The 24074-nt window shown below is 35.0% G+C and overlaps 1 protein-coding gene across 1 annotated transcript in view; it reads right to left on the bottom strand.

Annotated features, from left to right (window-relative positions):
* The window catches only part of Cftr (CF transmembrane conductance regulator), a 131408-nt gene that overhangs the window by 89134 nt on the left and 18200 nt on the right, over nucleotides 1-24074 (bottom strand). The window contains exons 3-5 of the mRNA XM_048449006.3: nucleotides 21155-21265; nucleotides 11738-11846; nucleotides 2890-3105 (exon numbers count right to left, since the gene is read on the bottom strand). Coding sequence (XP_048304963.3) covers nucleotides 2890-3105; nucleotides 11738-11846; nucleotides 21155-21265 — 436 coding nt within the window. The remainder of the gene's footprint in view (nucleotides 1-2889; nucleotides 3106-11737; nucleotides 11847-21154; nucleotides 21266-24074) is intronic.

The raw sequence follows: 24074 nt of genomic DNA, 5'->3' as shown, positions 1-24074 counted from the left end.
GAGACAGGGTTTCTCTGTAGCTTTTATTTATTGACCTATTCATTAATGATTTAACATTATTAAATTATTTCATTATTAATGAAAGAGAATAATCCTTTGTAAAATTTAACAGATTATTTGCTGTTAGATGGCTTTGGCAGCAAAATTTTGACACATTTATTATTTGTTTCAACTCATCATATATTTGTTGAGCATTTAATAGATTCAAACCATTGTACTGAATGCATTAGAAATTAATATTTATTAAGTATGCTTAATATTTATTAAGATATACTTGGTTTGCAAGATAAACTAAATTAGAACACATTTAATTCATTTATTAGTATAACATATATAAATATACATACATATATATCTTAGATATCAACATTACAATATAAAGTCATTATTTCTTAACAGGTATTTATTAAAGTAAATTGAATATATGAAGATATATTTCTATATTAATATTAATATATCTATATATTAATAGATAGATAGATAGATAGATAGATAGATAGATAGATAGATAGATAGATAGATAGAAATGTATATATGTTAAGGAAGGCAGAAAGTATAGTGGGCTCAGACTTGAATTAGAAAAATATGAATGATTGTATAGAGACAGAACTAAAACAATGGATAATTTTTAGACAGGCCAACACAAAAGGTGTCATGGTAGTTAATCACAAACTATTACTAGAGTGATAGGAGGGGAGGGAGAACTCACTGAGGTAAATAACATGTGTTACATGTGTCTTAGAGAAAGTTTTGGTGTCAGGAAAAGTTATACACAGGGTAAAACATGAAGCCACATGCATAATATACACATGGTAAATGTTTATTGTTATTTTGGTAATTTTCATATTCATGGGCAAGTGTGTATTTATATTCATTATTTTCAGTAAAATGTGTTATAGCTTCCAAATTTTAAATGGAGCAACTTTCTGTATTATATAACTTAAAATACTGTAAGAAGGATCATATATGTCATGAGCCTGGAACAGGATGGATATGGGGAAGGATATGAATCATGGAAAGAGCAAAGACAAAGCATAATTAGGACCAACCTAGAGCAACATGAAGATGCACTCACACTCTGACAATAAGCCAACACAGGAATGCAAGTGTGGTTTGCAAGATAAACTAAATGATCAACCATCACAGGTAGTTGATGTTGAAATGGAAATGCATATGGAAGAGCTTCAAATTCTTCATTAGTGTTTCTAAAAAGCGTGTGTGTGTGTGTGTGTGTGTGTGTGTGTGTGTGTGTTAACTATTACATGAGGACTTGGTCACAAACTAACAATACTCTTTATTTTACTTCCCATCCCCTTTGCATCAGTAATATATTTCCACATTTTGTTTTTACTAATGTCTGGAAACAATTTTACGTCAAAGATTGTGATTTACCTATTCTGAAAATTTGAAGTAGTTTTTAATATAGCGTTCTTCCTTTAGTTATAGGCTTTAGTTTCATTAAAAAAATAATAGTACCTGCAGTAGAGAGTTGTGGGTAAGTAAAACTAGAACACATTTAATTTATGTATTAGTATAATGTATATAAATATACATATATATATTCTTAGTTATCAGTATTACAATATAAAGTTATTACTTTTTAACAGGTATCTATTAAAGTAAATTGAATATTTTGTGAAAGCAAGATTCTACATTATACATGATCTCTAAAAACTTTGTTGATTTATCATGTTTTCCTGGGACGTAGGATTTGATGAGATTGTAGCTTAAGACTGACTCCCTTTTGTTCTCCTCTGCCTCCATAAAAGCCTTTTTTGAACAATAAAGTATGGCTATCAAAATTTTATTACACTGTGGGCCTTGAGTGCGCACTATAATGGTGTTATGGATTACTTGTTAGAAGTGGATTTTAGATCCATAGCCTTTATAAGCCAAGTATATGAAGTTTGTCATCAAAGAAAGAAAACAAAAAAGAAAAAGGGAAAATATAAATGATGCCACCAATATAAATTTCTTTGAATACTTGGTAGAGTAAAGCACTCACAGCACAGACTGGAGAAAGAAAAAGCCATTGAAATAACTTAGATTTTTGCCAGAAATTTAGACAACATTTAGGTAGCTAAATGTTCATTTGAATTTATTTAAATCATCCTAGAATATTTAGGCTCTTGTCTAGCTAACACATGCAGAAAAGCAAAATAAGTTATGATGTTAATGCACTGGTATTTCAAAACCTTTATAGTTAGAGGACTCGCTGGATGAGAAAAATCCAAATCAAAGTAAGACAGTGGATGAAAGTTACCACTGTGAGACAGTCACCACCTATGCTTACGTTAACCATGACAATAACATACTAAATTATTGTTAACAAATATAAAGACAGATAGCATTTTACCACAAGATGATACTTTGAAAATGACTTTCATACTGACATTTGTCATTTTAACTGAAAAAAGAGTGGATTAAAAAATTGATGGTGATTTAGCCCACTGCTATAGCACTTGTCTATTGTGTGTGAAGCCCTGGGTTCAACTTTTAGTAATTCAAGAAACAACAAAAACTCCTGAAACAAAACCACAGATCCTTCCCTGAAAAAAAGGGCATCTGTAATACTGTTAAGTTATAGAAGGCACTTAATCGTCTACTGAGATAAATTGAATTACTAAGGATAAATAAAACAGTACTTATTCCTGCCATTTATTTCACTGACACATAAAACTGAAATCGATTTTCATACTTATCCTAAATGTTTAGAGATCACAATCTAATTCAGGGCATTTAAGATTTGCCATTTAGAATACCTGAGACTGTGCAGGGTGGCAAATCCAGCAAAGAACTTGCTGGCATACAGGAAGCCCTGAGTTCAATCCCCAACATTGAAATAACAAAACAAAAATCAATAAAGAACACTCCCCCCAAAAGTATTACCTTCTTATAAATCAAGCTAAACATAGCTATCCTCATCTGCATTCCAATGCGATGAAGGCCAAAAATGGCTGGGTGAAGAAGCAGTGTTCTGAGAATGAATAGAAGGCACAAGCCTATGCCTAAGTAAATGGCAATGGAGCGCTCCATCTTGTTATCTGGGTCATAGGAAGCTATGATTCTTCCTAGCAAGAGGGGCTGGACAGCCTTGGTGACTTCCTGCAGAAGAAAAAAACAGATTAAATTTCATTTCCTTGTATTGAAATACCCTCACAATCTCATTTTTCTTTACAGAGGATTTGAAATGGCTTTATAGAGAGGGTCAAACCATCTATGAAATCGATTTATCTTTAATTTGTATAGATTCTAAAATAAGATTTGGTTATTACTTCAAACTCTACTAGAGAGCTATAGTAATAAAAACAGCTTGGTATTGACTAAAAATAGACATGTGGGCCAATGGAATCAAATCTAAGACCCTGACATTAATACACACACCTATGATAACCTGATTTTTGACAAAGAAGCCAAAATGGTACAATGGACAAAGGAAAGAATCTTTAACAAATAGTGATGGCATAACTGGATATCAACATGTAGAAGACTGCAAATAGATTTATATCTATCGCCATGCATGAAACTCAAGCCCAAGTGGATCAAGGACCTCAACATAAATTCAGTTACATTGAACCTGACAGAAGAGAAGAAAGTAGAAAGTAGCCTTGGACACACTGGCACAAAAGAACACTTCCTAAATATAACACCAGAAACTGAGACCAACAAATAATAAATGGAATTTCCTGAAGCTGAAAAGCTTCTGTAAGGCACAGTAAATAAGACAAAACGACAGCCTACAGAATGAAAAAAGATCTTCACCAACCCCACATCTGGTTAGAGGGCTGATCTCCAAAATATACAAAGAACTCAAGAAACTAGACATCAAAATACAAAATAATCCAATTAAAAATGGGGTACAGAGCTAAACAGAATTCTCAGCAGAAGAATCTCATATGGCTGAAAGACATTTAACATACTGCTCAACATAATTAATCATCAGGGAAATGCATATCAAAATGACTCTAAGATACTATCTTCTAAGTGTCAGAAAGGCTACAATCAAAAATACTGAGGGCAACTTACATGGAATCAAGGGGAACACTCCTTCATTGTTGGTGGGAATGCAAACTTGTACATGCCACTTTGGAAATCAGTATGGCAGTTTCTCAGAAAACTGGGAATCAATTTATCTCAAGGCCCAGAGATATCACTCTTGGGTATATTCCCAAAGGATAATCAATCATACCAGAAGGACACTTGCTCAACAATGTTTATAGCAATAATGTTTATTTGTAATAGCCAGAACCTAGAAACAACCTAGATGCTTCTCAACTGAATAATGGATAAAGAAGATATGGTACATTTACACAGTGGAGTATTATTCAGCTTTGGAAAAAAACAATGATATCATGAAATTTGCAGGCAAATGGGTGGGACTAGAAAAAAACAAGCTGAGTGAGGTAACCCAGACTCAGGAAGACAAATACGATATGTACTCACTCATAAGGGGATATTAATGTAACATAGGATAAAGACTACAGTCCACAGCTCCAGAGAAGCTAGATAAGGACAAGGAAGACCCTAACAGGGACACATGTATCACCCTGGGAAGTGGAATTAGTTGAGATCTCCTGAGTAAACTGGGAGTGAGAGTGGATGGTAAAGGGGAAGGGATGGTAGATGAGCACGTGAGAGAATGGGATGGTCAAGGGGGAGAGGGATGAAGTGGGAGAGCAATGAAGAAGAGATCTTGATAGAGAGAGCCATATGGGGTTAGGGAGCAACTGGTGGTAGAGAAATTCCGAAGAATCCATAACCATGACTCCAGTTAAAACTCCTAGCAATAGTGGAGTGGGTGCCTGAACTGGCCTTCATCAGATTGGTAAATACACCAACCATGATTATAGAGCCTTCATAATTAAGATCTATTTAGTAACTGATGGAACCAGATGTAAAGATCTGCAACCAAGTATCAGGCCAAGCTCCAGGACCAATCAAAGAGAGGGAGGAGGAAATATATGAGCAAGGGAGGTTAAGAACATGATGGAGAACTCTACAGAGACAGCTGAACCAAGCTTGTAGAAACTCATGAACTCTAGACAGACATCTGTGGAGCCTCTGTGGGAGAGGCTCTCCAAATGTGGGAGACAGTGATGAAGCTTGGACTATCTGAGGGGCCTCTGAAAGTAGAACCAAGATCTATCCCTGGTGCCTGAGCTAGCTTGTTAAAGCCCATTCCCTATGGTGGGATGCCATGCTCAGCCTTAATGCAGAGGGAAGGGGCTTGGTCCTGTCCCAACTTAATGTGAGAGACTTTGTCGACTCCCTATGGTGGCCCTTACCCATTGGGAGAAGTGGGTGGGGGTGGGCTGGAGGGGAGCGGGGGCATGGGAGTGGGTGGAGGTAGAACTGCGGTTGGAATGTAAAATAAAGAAAAAAAAGATTTGATTACTAGTTTACAGCAAAAGTCACATCGAGACAAATTTGTGTGAGGTGTTCGCTAAAACCTGAATGAATAGTGGCTTCAGTAAGGCATATACTAGGACACTTGACCTTGGGCCAGTTCCAATAAACTCATCAACTTTTCAACAGTCTTCAACTGACTACCAGCCAAGCTGTTTATCCAGTTAACCATCCCTTTGAAATGTACGTAGACAGGTTTGAATTCAAGAACTCTAAATCTTATCCATTTTGCTAAGCAGCCTTCAAATTAGGAAGACATTATCTTCCAATTTTTATCTTATAATGACTTATAAGTGAAACAGAAATTTAGGGCTAAATTCCACAAGAAGATTAAGAGAGATGTGATCCTAATTGGTTATCTCTAAGTCTGACTGACCCACTGTTCAGCATTCTTTGCTCTTACCCTTAATTTTCTTTCCATTTTTATCTACAATGGACTTTCCAAATCTCAAGTGCCAATACTACCTGTCCCATCATTCCAAAAAGATAACCATGCTCTCTATATCACTTTCCTCCCCAAAGGAAATTGTAATCTACAATAGCTATCATTGTGCAGTTGCTCATTCTGACTTTATATACAATGCTTCATCTCATTTATATAGAGCACAAATCAAAGCTCTGAAATAAGAGAAGATTCAAACCTTTAAAAAGCTTCTAAAATAATCACAAAGATGATACGTCATTTCCTTTCACATGGCCATATTTTAAATGGATTTGGATTATGGAAAATCAAAAGACAGGGATGAAAAAGAAAAATTTTAACCTCCTACCTAGTTAAAATATAGTAATTGTTTGTGTGATCTAGTGATTAAAATGGCTTTTAAAAAGCAAAGTATACAAAATACTTCTCTTGTATATGATTCATTTTTTATTACATGGCAAACATCGTTTGCATATTTAGATGTAGAATTAAACTAGAGATTACACAGGCACATTCAGGGTGGTAGGGCCTAGATGTGACTTTTAAGTGTCATATAAATGTTCTCATAGTGTTTTCATTTTACCTAAAAGCATTTTTTTTTACATTTTAAAATACATATCATACAGCTACCTCATTTGCTCTAAATGCTATCTAGCAAGCCTTCTTATGGATATATTGGGTTGTCTATGTCTGCATAGTGACAACTGTGTAGTTTTTATTGGATATTATGATCTTGATTGTTTTATAAAGTGAGAAAAATCAAGAGACAAGTTAGAGACTATATTAAATATCATATTGCACAAAATATAACATATAATAGTTATATTATATTATAAATACATTATAAATATAATAAAAATTATAACTTGTATTATCCTAAATTGAATGCCTCTTCTATGTATTACTACTACTGTGTTAGATTTCAACTTGCATCAACTAACAGGACATACTCATCTTTTGAACAACGGGTCACCCCACAAAGACACCAGTAGTATTCCTCTGGAAGAGCAAATATTCAGTTTGCTTCTTCACATGAAATTTTCAAAGACAGGATCATATGTGGGTCGCAGCATAACCCTAGCTACCAGACAGTGCTGTTACCTCTCAGGGACAAAACCAGCACTTCCAGCCTCTCTCTGCCACTGCTTTTCCTAGCCTCTTTTCTGTATCATGTTCTCTAATATTTACAATGGAACCATTCATAGATCCACCTGACATGCTTTTTTAAAGTGGGAGAAAACCTACAATGGTAATTGATACCCAGCTTACTCTATAAAGTGCAGTCCTTCTCACAAACCACCACTGGTACCTGAAAGCTGAGTGTCCTCTGTTGCTGTTTATACTCAGAAGCAGAAGTGCCCTCATTTTCACCACATGAAATAGTAAACCCAAACAGAATTACATCCATTGGAAAATAATGTAAAGCTATTTTAACTAGTATAAAATCCAGTTAAATATTTAAAAAATTTTACACAAGGCAGAATTTACCTTAGGAAGTAGAAGAAACTTAATAGCAATGTTTAAGACAATATGGACAGTAAACAGGTTCATAAAACTCAAACTCCTTTTTTACATTAACTTTTGAGAATCTTATACACAGATACCATATGTATCACTTTTACAACTCCCTCCCTCCCTTCAAACTCCATCTATGCCCACCCTGACTTCCTCTTAAGTTCATAACCTCTTTACTATTCTTATCCCAGTGTATCTACTCTCTGTATACCCTCAGTCACTTCTATTGTTTGGACAGTTCTCTTCATTGGCAAACTCTGGTAATTCAGAAGGTTCCCTCCGACAACATCATCCCTGAAAGTATGAGCTGAGTATAAGAATACTGTGCCGAGGCTAAAGAATACCTTAGGTAATTGTACTTGTCCATTTCTTCACACACACACACACACACACACACACACACACACACTGCTCAGAGAGGTATAGATTTAAACAATGTGAGTTCAAAAGACCATCTGGCGTCAGGAGTTTTGACACATGACCATAATCCTATCTTGGGAGGCTGCAAAAGGAGGATTATGAAATCCTGGCCAGTCTGCATACACTTCCTTCCAACCAAAAGACCATCTGTCATCTAGGTAAGCAAATAAATAAAAATAACTAAACGGACTGCACTCATATGGGAATAATTTTAGGTCTCAGAGTAGCCTCCCAGGGGAAGTTTGAACACACATCATGGTGGATATACCTGGGCTATCATAACATTTTCAAGGCTAGAACTCAAAGTCACTGTAGTTGAATACATATCCTTAAACCATTTCCACTGTAGCTGACAAAGTCAGATGTTTCTAGAGACAGGAAAGTCTGCATTGAGTGGACATTCAAATTATAAAGCAAAGTTCAGGCAGAAACAGAAAGGCAAACTGAGGTTTGCAACTAAATTATATGGAAGTATCTCAAGGCATCTTTAGATAAAACCATTTTATAAAAAACTCACAAGTTGTAGAGCTAGGGGTCAGTTCAGGGGTAGAGTGTTTGCCTAGCATATGAGGTTTCAGAGTACTTTGTTATATTTTAAGCAACCACTAAGTAATATCATTATCACCTTCACCTGTTTTAAGCATGTTTTATATAGCTTTACCTTTACAATAATAGGGCAGGTAATACTGAGAAATCAACTAACAGGATCTAGGAAAGACAAATGGAGCTCTACACAGAAAAGCAATAATTACTTGAGATAGATCAGGCTTATGGAGTGTTCAGAATGCAAGTGTCTGCTTTAGTCAGAGAAGCAGCCAGATATCGGGGCTCATAAGATGGGACAGAAAGATGAGAAATGAATCCTAGATAGGAGGCCTCCAGATTTGCTAAAAGCATTCATATTAAAGGGAGCTATAAAAGTTAAAGTACCCGAAACAGAGCCCCTGCGTGTTCAGAATTACCTCAAACACCCTTCCTTCAGTAGCAAGAGTCATGGATTCAAAGGCTTGTGTTTGCCTAAATACAGGAGACAGATCCTTCTTTATAACAGTCTGAGGAATTTAAGAACTGTGACATTGTGAGTACCAGGAATTATTTATTCCTTTAAATAAACCTTTAACTTTCTGGGATGATTTAAGTTGAGCTAATATCTTCTGTGCAGGGAAGAACACAAAGAATCAAGAACACTTTAGAGAAAACACCTGTGAATTCTTATAGCAACAACTGCTCTCTGGTGTTCATATTCTGTCAACGATATGTTTACTGATTCCCTCTGTTGAGCTTCCTTTAGATTACCCTTAGATTATCCTTAATTGACTCTTATACTCATGTTTTCAATAGGCCATTGCTCTTCTTCACTGGAAGTCTTAAATACTAAAGACAATGTTATTTATCTGGCTGCTGAGTCAGATAAAGAAAAAGCAAGTGTATAGTCAATGGGGATGTACCATAACTATATGTATAGTCAATGGGGATGTACCATAACTAATATGATTTAAAATTGCACCACTGTTGTAAGTTCTTTCTGATGGTATTTCCTTTTTCTTAGCCTTTCACAGTTGAAAGTAAATTCTATAGTGCTTTTTTCTATCAGTATTGCAGCCAACAAAATCGTCATTATTCCACAACTATCATGATACACAAAGACCAAGAATGAACACATTCTTAATGTATGTTCCCCTACATCTATACAAGAATTACAGCAGTTCCCATAATCTTTGTTTACTTAATGGGAAGAAGAAATGTTGAGAGCGTACACTACAAACAATAAGGCAATGTCAAATCTATTTGACAAGATAGAAACTTATTAAAATGACTAAAATTTCTGCCACTCTCACTGCAAGTCCTTAAAAGAATAAAGAAAACAGAGGCTGGTAATAGCTGTAGAAATGAGAATACTGGGAATGCTTGGTTGATAGCTACAAAATAACAGATAAAGGAATACATTCTATTAGGGTGACTATAGTTAATAATACTTCAAAATAGCCAGCAGTGATGTTTAATGATTTCATCACAAAGAAACAATAGATGGTAGAGTGATTTATGTTAATTACTCCCAATAGGTCATGAAAGATGTATAAATATATTGAAATATATACACTGCAAATATTTGTACACATTTGTATATGCCAAATAAAAATTTTTAATAAAAATTAAGTTGAAAAAATTAATGGATCAAATGCCTTTGAAGTTATACTTACCTAAATAAGATCTAGTTTTCAACATTTTTACAACTTTGAACTGTGTGGATACAGTGAGGCTTTGTGTGGCGGGGGAGAGAGGAAGAGAGGGGTAGAGCAACTTCAGCATCACTACACTGTTTCCTGCTCATTTTCTTGCTCATGCCTTCTTACTTTACACTCAACTGCTCTCTCCCATCTGGACCTTTCCTTCACAGTCAGAAATTGGATCTTTGGCTTTAAAAGCTACGACAGGTCCAGAGAAACATGCCAGGATTCAAGTTAGCTCAGAAGCACTTTGAATCATTCATTCATAATTAATACAATGTGAATAACTTAAAGATTTTTCAGCTAGATATTTTTAATTTTAAAAGTCTTAATACTTCTTCATATTTGCTACATTTCTCTGTTCTTAGATTCTACTCATTATTTTATCTTGACTAAAAAGAGCTTCAAATTCTTTAAGTGTGCTCACTGATAAAAATAACCTCAAAGATACCTTTAAAAGATAACTGATTATTCTCTTTGTGTGTCTATATGTGTGTGTATTTCATAAAACATATTATACTAGACAAAACTATATTGGTTTTTATACATATAGATATTTAGAGATTTAACCATAAATAATAGATTTATAATATATAACAATATAAAACATGTACTATATGTGAATATAATATATATAAATCTACTTATGTATAAAATATAATGAGACTATATTATACATGAAATTACTTACAAAGAAATAATCTATGCACTTATATACTTACATTCATATATAAGTGTGTGTGTGTGTGTGTGTGTGTGTGTGTGCATGAGTGTGTGTATTGAGAAAAGTGCCAGAAGAATTTCTTCTAGAAGAAAACAGCATTAGAAAACATTCTGAACCTAATTATAGTAAATTTTGTCAATATAAATTGTTAATGAATCTTTCTTCGGCAGGATAAAGTAAAATTCTTTAAGTAGTATAGATGTACATGAGTTCTTACAACAATTGAGGGAAACCAAAGTCCTGCTAGGATTAAAAGACCAGAAGAAATACAGCTCAATAACAATCCAATGGAACAGACAGCCACAGCATTACTGGCTGAGCTGTTAAAGCAGACTTACTGAATTCCCATTCGTCACCCTCCTTTACAAGCTACAACCAAGCATTGAAAGTGATGTCCTGATGATGCAAAAAAACCAACACTCAAGTCAGTTTGGAGATCATTTGGGGAACACACCCAAAGTCAGTAAATATCGCAAAGCCCAGGTTTCCAGGCTTGCTATGCGCTTTACAGTGATGACGACACAGGCTGCTGACAAATACATTCAAGTGCACCTAACTGTCTCATTTAAAAATTTGGCTACTTTTTGGGAAACACTTCAATACGTTATATATATATATATATATATATAGATGTGCATATACATATATATAATTTCAAAATATCATAAACATCCCTCCATATAATTGACTGAATGGGGCCTTATTCTTGTCACAGCATTGTCTTCTAAAATTCTCTTTCTGAATACAGAAAACTAAAGTTGCCAGTAGTCTCATATACTATTAAGATGTTATGATCTGGATTCATAAAAGAGAAAAATTTTTAAACAAGTAATTTGCTTTTCTGGATTTAATTATGATCTGTAAATTGAAAGCTGCATTTCAAGCATTTCCACTTAATTTTAGGTGGTCTGTACTTAGAGTTGTAATGGATTTTTAAAATAACCTTTCATAATTCTATAAGCGCACAACTACTTACTATATCTCAATAATACAAGACACTGTATTTATCAATGAGAGTCTTACCCCTAGGTATAACAAGATTCCATAGAAGATGAATCTCCATAAAAAGCATCGCCGAAGGGCATTGATAAGCTTGGGATTCTTCTTTGAAGCTTGTTCCCTGTCCCATTCTCTGCAAAGAATAAGAAAGTGGGATCAATGAGCTGCAGCTGCAAGCCTCTGAGTTGCTTTATTTCCCTTCAAGATTCCGTCCACAAGTATATGTATGTTCAAGATTAACACAACATGATGACAGGACCAAACCTTGTGAAGTCTCTCCAGTGCCAGCAACTCGGTCAGACATCTGGCAGAATTTCATGCTCTTCCACGTAATCACTCTGCAGGGCTTCATTACATGAAACTACCTAATTGTGTGTGTTAGAGAAATGTACTGGGCTTCTTCAGAGTGACGGCAAGGGTGAGCAAATGACAGGTAACACTGAGAATGCATTTGTGCTCAGAATAAGATGCAAAAATAGATATTCTAAGTCCCCTCAATCTCATGCTATTTATATGTTTTTAACTGCCACAGATTTCACAATATCCAACTTTCAACCAAAATCACAAATTAAAATAATCAGGCAGATTTTTTTCATTTTAAATATTTTTCTAAAGTTTTAGTATAATTTCATCATTTCCCCCTTTTACTTTCCTCCCTCCAATGCCTCCTCTGTTCCTCTTCCTCATTCCTTCTCAAATTCATACCTCTTTGTCTTTGGTTGTAACACATAATACTGTAACATATAAATGCAACCTTTTGAGTCCTTTTAGTGTTGCTTGTGCATATGATTTCATATATCAGAGAGCCCATTGGGGGCACACCTCTGGGAATGACCATTTCTCTTTCAGTTGCCTTTAGCTCTTTGTCTAGGGGTGGGGCTCATGGAAGAAGGGGCCAAGCATTTTAAGAGCCAGATTGCCAGAAAATGTACTCTCAGATGTGTCACCTAGAAATGACAGGGAAGCTATGCCCATGATACTTCAACAATCTGGTTGCCTACAACAGACCTAAACAATCACTACACCAACAGACATACTAACGAAAGGGGACCATCAGGTGAATGTTTTAATGATTTAACACAAGAAAAATCTACTTGGATTTTTAAAGAAAAAGCATGAAAGTATCATCATTAAATTTTAGCATCCAACTACTGAAATCATTTAATAGTCTATAAGTCTTTGAAAATAAAGCAGAATAAAAATATGTTTTATAGCAAGGATAGGTACTAAATAGTATTGACAAACTAGCTGAAGTGGTGAGTTTTATTTTCAGTACTCCTAGAGCATCAGCTGGTTGTTTTAGGTTGTTGCCATTGCTGTTTATCAAGAAAAGTACTTTTTAATTTTTTCAATGGAATAAAAAATATCTCAGTGTTGTCTTCATCTTAATTTTCAAGTTGTTCTGAGATGGAAAAATTCCATGAACCACAGAAGAACTGAATTCTTAGATAAAGGTCATTCCACCAATGGCTATTGTTAAGTTGTAATAACTAAATCTGGTTTGATATTACTTTAGGGGAAGAAAACACAACTAATTTTGATGAAAAGTTTGTCAGTCTCAATATATGCACCATGATTTCCCTAAGAAACTTGCATTATAATGGCATCCTATCTATAAAGAGAAGCCAACCCATGGTCCTCTTAATTCACACACATGGAGCCTGTTTATCCATCTGTGATACTTAGTGAATCAAAAATAGGGAACAAAAATAAGTGTATAGCATCAGAATCTTCTCCATTCAAGGAACAGGGCTCATTAAAAATTCTCATTTATACTTCAATTAGAACTTAGTGATCAACTATATCTAGGAAATGCAGGAAAGGGACTGCCCATAAACCAAACCAATGGTTTCAAGATAAAGATACTAGTAACAGTGAAGTTGCAAGCACACACAAAAAAAGTCACATTTGTTAAGTAAGAGGTCTCCGGTATCCCTCATCAATGCAGTTTTAGGAACATAGTCAAAATAGAAATTATAATTCAAGAGCTGAGACAAAAATGGATGATAAACAAGTGAAGACCAGAGCACAAAGAATTGTCAGCTATAAAATGGGAGGATGTGGTGACTTGATAGAAATGGAAGCTGTTGTTTTAATTGGTGGAATTTGAATAATTTGTAGCTATCGAAGCGAAATTAGCAACAAAAGTAGATGGTATTGATCCAGCAGTATGTAAAACGGGCTTAATGAGGGCAAAGAGCTATAGACTTAAGAAATTCATAAGTTGGTAAGGAACATAGAATGCGCGTGTGGTTTTCATACTGCAATGATACAGATGATTCAGTTTCATGGCCACAAAAGTGAATCAGAGGAGTCAAGGTACTTCTAGCAACAAACTGAAAACTTGGGCCACTTCCCAAGGGTGCAAAGGAGTAGTTTCAATAAACTTCTAACAAAAATAAGATGAAGAGATATAAAATTACAGCAATAATTATAAATTTTAGAATTTATTTGTTATTAGAATGTATATCTCTGTTCTGAGACAAAGAGGTTGAATTAAAACAAAACAGATGTATTTTATAAATTTGGGGATAAAAGAAAAAATAGAGTGAACGTGGAAGGGGTGAAGGAGGGGAAAGGTGGGGTAAAGGGGGAAGGAGAGAGGAGAAGAAAGAAAGGAGAAGAAGGGTAGGGGAAAGAAGGAAGTTATCTTTTTTGTGGCATAGAAAGGTATTAGCCTAGAGTTCTGAGAGATCCACCTGAGAAAAAAGTTGGTCTAAGAAAATAAGCCAGCACAGGGCACACCTCACAGAAGATAATTGTGTCCTAGGACTCATTGACTCTTGGGCTAGTTCTCTACCTATTCACTCACCTAGTTTAGGTTTCATGAGCTATTAAATGTCCTCTTTTTAGTTGATAAGCTTAGTTGATTTGGCTTCTGTCACTCACAATGGTCCCAACCAATACTTAGAAAGGGGAACTATGATAAATTCACCAGAACTGAATAGTATAGCTTCATCATTCAGAGGTTGGCAAATTACATTATCTCTCAGTTGTGGGTTGCTTTTCTGTAGGCTGAAGATAATTATGGTTTTCTTCCAGAGTGGCCAAGATGAGAAATGACGCTTGATATGTGACAGGTCATCAAAAATTATGAAAAATTTAATTTTTTGACAGTCAGTAGCTATTGCCCTAAGGTTTCTTTGAAGTCTAATAGCATTCACACATTCAGATTTTCAAGGTGACACTCCAAGTGCTCACCACCAGCAAACTACACAAGACCTGACTACAATTTGCAAGGATTTTGCTCCAGCTGCCCAGACAACACATCTTTGTGCAGTAAGCAGGGAAGTTGGTTATCATTTCTTAGTCCCTTAGTCTACCCACTCTGCCCCAAATTTCCTGCAGCAGCCCCACAAATGGAAATGGCATTCTCAACCCTACTGAGACTTAGTCCTCTCATGAATATTGTAGATGCCTTCACTGAAAGATGGTGGTGACTTAAATATAAAAGAGGAAGGAATACAACAAACCACTTAAATGTCTAAGTTCCAGCACAGAAAAAAAATCAACATAAAAAGATACCATGTTTCCTCCCCAAATTACTAATCCCACGATAATGGCACCCAATAAAGAAAACATGGAAAATTTTAAGTATATTCAAACAACTAACAAAAGACATGAATATGCTATAAAAGAACAAAGGGATTAATGAAATAAAGAAGTCAATAGAAGACATGATAATAGAATAATATCTATAATAACAATAATAATAGAATTTCTAAAAGGAAAAAAGCCCAAACTGAAATTATTCTAAAAATGAAAGAAAAATTAATAATCCAAATTATTATAATATAATAATATAAATATATTATTATATATTTATAAATATAATATAATATATTATATTTATATTATTATAAATATAATAATATAAATCTCAGTAAGAAGTCTCACCAGTAGACTAGATCATGTAGAAAACAGAGAATTGAGGCTGAAGACAAGATACAGGAACTGGATTACTCAGTAAAGTAAGCAATGAATCTTAAAAATAAATATGACCATAATGTATGAAACCTCTGGAGCTCCATAGTGAAGGCTTTGCAGATATTGTAAATAAAACCACATAAGAAAATTTGCCAGACCTAGAGAAAGAAATGTCCATCTAGGTACAAGAGGCCTTACAGAATATCAAATAGACAGGGCTACAAACGAATTCTCACCACATATTATGGTTAAAACATTAAAAGTGCAAGATAAAGAAAGAGAGTGAAAGAAAAAAAACGGCAGCTGGACTGGGACTAATGGAGCATGTGATCAAACCGGACTCTCTGAACGTGGCTGACAAGGAGGGCTGACTGAGAAGCTAAGGACAATGGCACTAGGTTTTGATTCTACTGCATGAACTGGCTTTGTGGGAGCCTGGTTTGTTTGGATGCTCACTTTCCCAGACCTGGATGGAGAGGGGAGGACTTTGGACTTCCCATGGGGCAGGGAACCCTGACTGCTCTTAGGACTGTAGAGGGAGGAGGAGGGGGAGGGGGAAAGGGGAAGAAAAAGGGATGTGGGGAGGAGGTGGGAATTTTTAATAAATAAATAAATTTAAAAAAAAAGAAAGAAAGAAATGTCAAGTTACTTCTAAGGGCTGGACTATCAGAGTATTCAACAGTTAACTTACTTTTTACTTTTTACATTTTAAATTAAAATATACTTATATCAATTTGCTCTTTCCTCTCTCCTGTCCCTCAAGTCTCTTTCATCCAATTCCTTCCATGACCCCATACCTCACTCCCAAATTAGTAGCCTGGCCCTCCCGAATTATTGTTTCTTCAAAATCCAGAAAGACTTGGGAAAGTATATTGCAAGTTTTAAAGCATAATTGAAAACCCACACTATTATATTCAGCAAAATTCTATTAAAATTTAAAGAGAAATAAATCCTTCCCATAATAAAAACAATTTAAGGAATTTATGAGCACCAATCCAACTCTACAGAGGGTACCGGAAGGAATACTAGAGTCTGAAATCAAAATAAACAGAGCTCACAAGAAGTCACAGAGAATAAAAAATTTCAGGACAGTTAATCAAAAGAGGTTTAAGAAACACCATAAAACAACAAAATAAAAGATATTAACAAACATCTTGCAATAAAAACTGTTAATAGTCTCAACTACTCAATAGAAAAATACAGGCTATTGGCTAGGATTAGCAAACAGGATCCATCCTTTTTCTGCCTCCAAGCAGCACACATCACAATCAGCAATAGACATTGGCTTAGGGTGATAACCTTAAAAAGTTATTCTAAGCAGAGAGAACTAAGAAACAAGCAGGCATACATAGTCTAACACCTGACAAGATAAACTTCAAACGAAAGTACTTAAAAGAGACAAGGAGAGTAACAATTCACACCCACTAAAGAGCAGCCCATTAAGAGGATATGACATTTAGATATTACAATTCTAAATTCGTACATATCAAACAGAAGCACACCTAGTCTCTTCAAGGAAAAAAAATGATTTCAAAAATCAGTTTCGCCAATAGACAGGTCGTCTGGACAAAAAAAAAAATGAACAGAGAAACATTGGAGTTAAAATGGCATTATAAATCAAATGGACCTAACAGGCAGCTACAAGTTAAACCACAAGCTCTAAAACAAATGAATAATTTGTGGATGCATATTCTCTGTAAAATTAAATGAAGATTAAGTAAATAATTTAAACCACTCCATAACAGTCAATGGAGAGTAGTAATTAAAAATTTCCCCCAAACAGAGCATAGAATTCTACTAGACCTTCAAAGAATTAATACCAATATTCCTCAAACTGTTCCATAAAATAGAAAATAGAAAAGGAAAGTTTCCAAATTATTTCTACAAAGCCTTTACTACTCAATCTCAGAACAACAAAAATGAGAATTATAGGTCATTCTTATTGATGAATACAAATGTAAAAATTCTCAAAAAAATACTTGTAAACCAAATTCAAGAGTATATATAAAAAATCGACTATAACAATTAAGTCAGTTTCATTGCAATAATGCAGGGAACTTCAACAAACTTGAATCAGTAAATGCAATATGCCAAAAAATTACATCCATGGACAGAAATTATGTGAATAAATTCCAACATTCTTCATGATGTAAGTCCTGAAGAATTTGGGGATACATGGGACATATGTCAACATAATATGGGAACTATACAACAAGCCCATATTAACAGGTAAATGGAGAAAACTCAAAGCATTTTTGCTTAAGATGGGAAGATAGGATGTCCACCCTGCCCTTTCCACTACTATTCAATATAGTGCTTGATGTCTACTGCAAAAGTCATAGATAAAGTGGATATAAGCAGAAAAGGGATAAGTCAGAATATTCTTACTTTTTAAATTGTATGATTCTATCCATAAAACACCACAAATAATTTACCAGAAAACTCCCACAGGTGATGAACATGTTTAGCAAAGTAGCAGGATATGAAATTAATACACAAAAATAATCGATAGCCTTCCTACAGAAATGGCATGCACACAAAGAAAGAAATGAGGGAAACAGTTCCATTCACAACAGCTTCAAAAGTAATTTTTGAATAAATCTAACCAAAGAAGTGAATTATACAATGAAAAATTAAGACATCAACAAAAAAGAAGATAGCAGAAGATGGTATCTTCCATACTTATTGATTGGTAGAATTGATATTATGAAAATGGCCATTGTATCAAAAGCAGTCTACAGAATCCATGCAATTATCATCAAGACCCAGCCCAATACTTGACAGAAAATGAAAAAAAAAACTTGAAACACAAAATACATAAGCTAGTAAAAGCATTACTGTAAAAGTCTCCTAAAATATATACATACATATAAATAAGAGGCATTGAACAGAGGGATAATGCCTCTCTTAAAACCATAGGCTAGCAAATAAAAATACCAGTGCCAGGTAATGGTTATATCACTAGATTTTGGTCACTGGGTTCCCATAGACCTCCCCCCAAACATTACAGGTGATAAATTGCCAAAGTTCTTAGTCAGCTTCCAGAATTTGATGGTTAAGGCTCTACTGCTGAAGTCACCACATACTTGAGTCATAAGATGTGGAAGAATCAATCAGGTACCAACATGGAAGCTTCATTCTTACTGGTTAGTGATCATAGTACCAGAAGCTCTATGCATGCTACTAGAGGAGAAATGTAACAGTCATACTCATTTGTAAGTCATGTGATCTACAATGAAGACTAGCTTTGGAAAGATATATCCATGAATAGGATAATGACATGAATGATAAAGGATTAATCAACCCCTTTCTGATGAATTGAAGCTGTATTTTACAAGATAGAAGTTATGTCTGGTATCATTAACTGCGCTATATCATAGTCCTAGGGGAGAACCTAATTGTTCTGCTGATTATTCAGAATAAACTTAACGATTATTCTGCTAAGTGGTCATAATATTAATCTGTTGTCTAAGTTATTATCTTTATAACCATTAGTGGATATCTCAACCCTCATAAAATAAGCAGGAGGCAGCAGATAATTTAGAGACCAACAACTGATCAGTGTGTAGAGATTAAGTGACTATGGAGTCCTCAGCTCTAAATGGGACACCAATCTGGTCTCAGGTCATCATGGAAGTGGATGTGGGTTGATTTTAAGAGCAACAGTTACTGGACATCTTTAGCAAAATAGTATGTGCTGTCATAATTTGCTGGATATGACAGCACTGTTGCACCTATGAACTCATAGCAGTTATAACTGCATGTACAAGACCTGCACAAGATCAAATCAGATAATCTCAGTATGCGGGGGCGGGGGCTCATGAAATCCCACCCCTTCCTGGGGAGCTACTGGTTGTTGGTGGAGAGTCACTTTTCTTCAGGGAAGAAGCCACCAATAAACCAGTAGATGTTCTTATGCCCATCCACATACTGGCCACACTAAGTGGAGTCAGTGAGTTTTAAAAGAGTATGCGGAAGTTGGGAGGGAAAGGAGGAAGGGAGGATAGGTCAGGAATCAGATACAAGGGCACAGAGATGGACTTGACAAAAACATGTAAGTATGAAATTCTCAACAAAATAAACGAAAACTAAAAAGAAAAATACATACTTTTCTTAATGAATCCTAATATATTTTTTTAACATCAGAAAGTTAAACTATTTCTACTTTATACATTTATAATAGAAACCAGTATTTTAGAATGCTCAGTCAACATATAGTTTTTGATTAACATAATTGTTTTAGTTACTTTAATACTGCTGTGCCAAGGTATCATGCCCAAGGCTACTTATAGAAGAACGTGTTCATGGGAGCTTAGAGTTTGAGAATTAAGTTCATGACCATCATGGTGGGGAGCTTAGCAGCAGGCAGGCATACTCAGTGCTGGAGCAGCTGAGAGCTTGCATAGTCAGAAGCCTCCATGAGGCACAGAGAGCAATTTTAGAATATCATCTGTCTTTTAAATCTTAAAGGTCACATCTCCTAATCCTTCCCCAAAAGGTTCAATGACTGGGGTAATCAAATAATTAATCAAATTTATGAGCAAGTGGGGGTTACTGTCATTCAGATCACCATAATGATAAACATTTTCAATTAAAATATTTTGAAATCAAGCCAGTCATTGTGGCACATTCCTATAGTACCAGGACTTGAGACACTGAGGCAAAAAGAAGATGGCTTTGAGGCCATCCTGGGTGGGTAGTGAGATTAAGGTTAGCTTGGGCTAAGAAATAAGATTTTGTCTAAAAAGACTGAGGTTAATGTTGGAGGAGGTCTGCTTATTGGTTCCCAGTCACCCAGCTAGCTTAGACCCGAAATAATCACATAGAAACTGTATTTATTAAATCACTGCTTGGCCAATTAGCTCTAGCTTCTTAATGGCTAACTCTTATGTCTTAGTTTAACCCATCTCCAATAATCTGTGTATCGCCACCTAGCAGTGGCTTACCAGCAAAATTTCGACATGTCTGACTCCATGACAGCTCTCTCCCTGCCTTCCTTCTCCCAGCATTCAGTCCAATTCTCCCTATCTACCTAAGTTCTGCCTTATCAACAGTCTAAGGCAGTTTCTTTATTCACTAACCAATAAAAGCATCACACAGACAGAAGGACCTCCCACACTAGGTTAAGAACGTATCTCATTGTCAGAGTCCTTGTCAAGCAAGAATAAGGCCCTACATTCCATCCCTATTGCCACAAATATTTTAGAAACAAATTATTTACTTTACAATGATTTTATTTAGTCTTTCCAAATATTCCTTAATGTTTCTTAAAGATAAGTAAATTCTCAGACTATACATCATTTATTTTAATACAAGAAGCCATTTCTTAAGAAAATGATTATTTCTCATTCATGTTTTAATTCTTGAATTGGTCAAGATTCAGCAAGAGTATAAGATGCTCCTATTTTAAATGTGTCATTTTAAAATTAAACCTCTAGTATGCCAGTTTTCTGTTCTCAAAAAGACATGAAGAATGTCTTTCTTCTGCTAATAAAGTCATGGATAAGATCATACCTTTCTAGTTGTTCAGACAAGTGGTCAGCTGAATCAGAAGAAGGAGCTTGGTATATGTCTGATAACTCCAAGCGCTGTCTATACCCTTTTCTCAAAATTGGTGTGGTCCAGCTAAAAGAGAAGAAGGCAGACAGATATTCAGTTATTAAGTATTCATTCGAGACATAAGTCTGGTACCAACTGCCATGTAGAAAATACAGTATATATACAGAAATATGAAAGTGAAGTAAAACAAGTTACATAAATACAATAATACTCATATTGTACTTGATACACCCATATAAACATCAGCACCTCTGAACTAAGGCTTCTTTTTTTAACAGATGAGAATTCTAATATAGTTTAATCTTTCACAAGAAGAAAAGAGACTGAGGAAAATAAGACAGACAATAAATATTCATAATTTTGTCAGTGCAACCTAGGACATTTAGCAATGAGTTAGCTATTAAAGAACAGAGTATAAAGATAGACAGTGAATAGTTTATAGCAGTTAGCCAATATGATTGTCTCTACAACATTGTTTGAAAGTATAGATCATCAATTCTTTTCTCATTACCCTATAGGTATTTCTGATCGAAACTAGAGAAACTGACGGAGAAAAGTAGAGTAATCCTGTCTGCTCAAACATGCTGCTTCTAATTACTATGGGAAAGGCAAGATAAAGTCCACAAGGACAGAAATCAAAACTTCTAATTATATATATATATATATATATATATTATTCTAATAATATATATATGTATGTATACACACACGCGCGCGCGTGCGCACGCACACACACACACACACACACACACACACACACACACAATTCCAACCATCCCAAACCTTCTAATCCTTGCCAAATAGTTTCACCAACTAGAGACCAAGTAATCAAATAGCTCATGGGGACCATTTTCATTCAGACCACCACAAAACTTTCAATTAAAAATATTTTGAAAGCAAGCCAGATATGTTGGCACATGCCAATAGTCCTAGAACTTAGGAGGATGAGGCAAAAAGGAGGTGACTTTAGAGGCCATCCTATATATAGTGAATTTAACGCCAGCCTTCTAATATATATTAGAGAAGCCTGAGTATACAATGAGTTAAAGGCCAGTCATATATAAACACATATACATACACAATTTTATATATATATATATACTTCTATTTATACAGATACACAATTATCTATGCATATATGTATATATATGCATATATGGCTGAAGAAAGGCAGAGATGGTAAGGAAAACTGTAAAAAAAATAAATCATATGTCAAGAGAAAACTCTAAAGTAAATTATGTAAAAAATTAGTAAATTAAAGTAAATTAGTAAAAAAAAGAATGCAGTCTTTCTCAGCTTAAATTTTATGTATTTGTTTAAGGAAGGAATTTACCAGGATTAGTGGTTTTCGAAACTGAAAACCCTCAGTTTTTCTCCCTCAGCACCTCTTTTTGTACCCCAGAAATTTCTAAGATTTATTATCATTAAGGTTCTGTAATAATGTAAAACGATGAATGTTAAACCATCAAAAAGTCTGATTTGAGAAGCAAGAAAACATGAAACAAACAAACAAAAATACTCTATCAAAGTCATTCAAGAAGTTGTAAAGAAATGCCATGTCAAATGTCAACATTTTGATACTGTTCCAGGGCATAATATTCCAGGGAGCCCTCATGATTACCCTTATCCCTCCCATCTAAGGGTCCATATTCTTCTTTATACTACTTTGGTCTCTGACTTGCTCACTGGGACCAGTCCCATGCTCTTAATCCTCCTGTAGTTTGTCTTTGTGACTCAGCTGAATTTAGGCCCATCCCTAAAACTAAGTAACTTAATTGGCCATTTCTTGCTAAGACCGTAGCGAGTGATGTTTCCTTGTGTCTCTTTAATTTACAAATTTGCATTTTGACAAGAACCTTCTTTAACAAAGGATAGTAACTAGACTTAGTATTCAAAAACCACTGTGATTCACTGGTCATTCTTTCTGCAGGAAAAAAGATAGTGAATATACATGAAAGCAGACCAAATGTATCAGGGAAAGAAGAGCCACAACCATGCAGAGCCTCTGGTGATAACATCTGAGATGGAGTGGCACAAATAGGTACTCACTACCCTTCTCAGTTATCATACAGACAGAAAGTGAAGTTGAACTAAAGGTGGCAGTTAGTATAGGAGATAAAACTGACAGCAATGTGAGATATGGTTATGTGATTTAGGCAATTACCCTTTACAAACTTAAAGCAAGAATGTACTTCCAGAGCTGGGCAGTGGTGGTGCATGCCTTTAATCCCAGCACTTGGGAGGCAGAAGTAGGCAGATCTCTGTGAGTTCAAGGCCAGCCTGGTCTAGAAGAGCTAGTTTTCAGGACAGGCTTCAAAACTACAAAGAAACCCTGTCTCGAAAAAACAAACAACAACAACAACAACAACAAAAAGAGTTTACTACCAATCATTTAAAGAATTTTTTAGCACTTGCCAAAGACTTTTGCAATCATTAGCATACTGGTGTGTTTTAATTGTGAAACTTTGTTAAACAAATAAAACAAAAGGAAGTGTTATTAGCAACCTTAGGAAACGGTACTCAGAGACATAAAACTTTTCTGAATTATTAATGTAAAATGAATTCTTTTGAATTCATTCTTTACCATGTTCAACTGTAAGAGAATTAGGTAAAGTGGGCTGTAATAAAATTAGACACATAACTAGGAGAGTGAAAACAAGGTGAGCAAATCCAATAGGTAATAGGTAGGGGTGTGCTCTGCAAACAATAATCCCTTTTCCAGAAAACAAAAGCAAAAATTGACTGCTCATTGCTTCATAAATACTCTTACCATGATCAGTTCAAGCTACCAAAGATGAAATCACTCAACTCAGAACTGGCAAGAGAATGAACTGCATATAATATTAACATGCTCATCACTTCAGAGACAATAACC

Source organism: Myodes glareolus, chromosome 25 (assembly GCF_982192425.1).
Source record: "Myodes glareolus chromosome 25, mMyoGla1.1, whole genome shotgun sequence".
Lineage (NCBI taxonomy): Eukaryota > Metazoa > Chordata > Mammalia > Rodentia > Cricetidae > Myodes > Myodes glareolus.
Note: the sequence above shows the minus strand (reverse complement) of the source record. Positions and strands in the feature narration are given on the sequence as shown.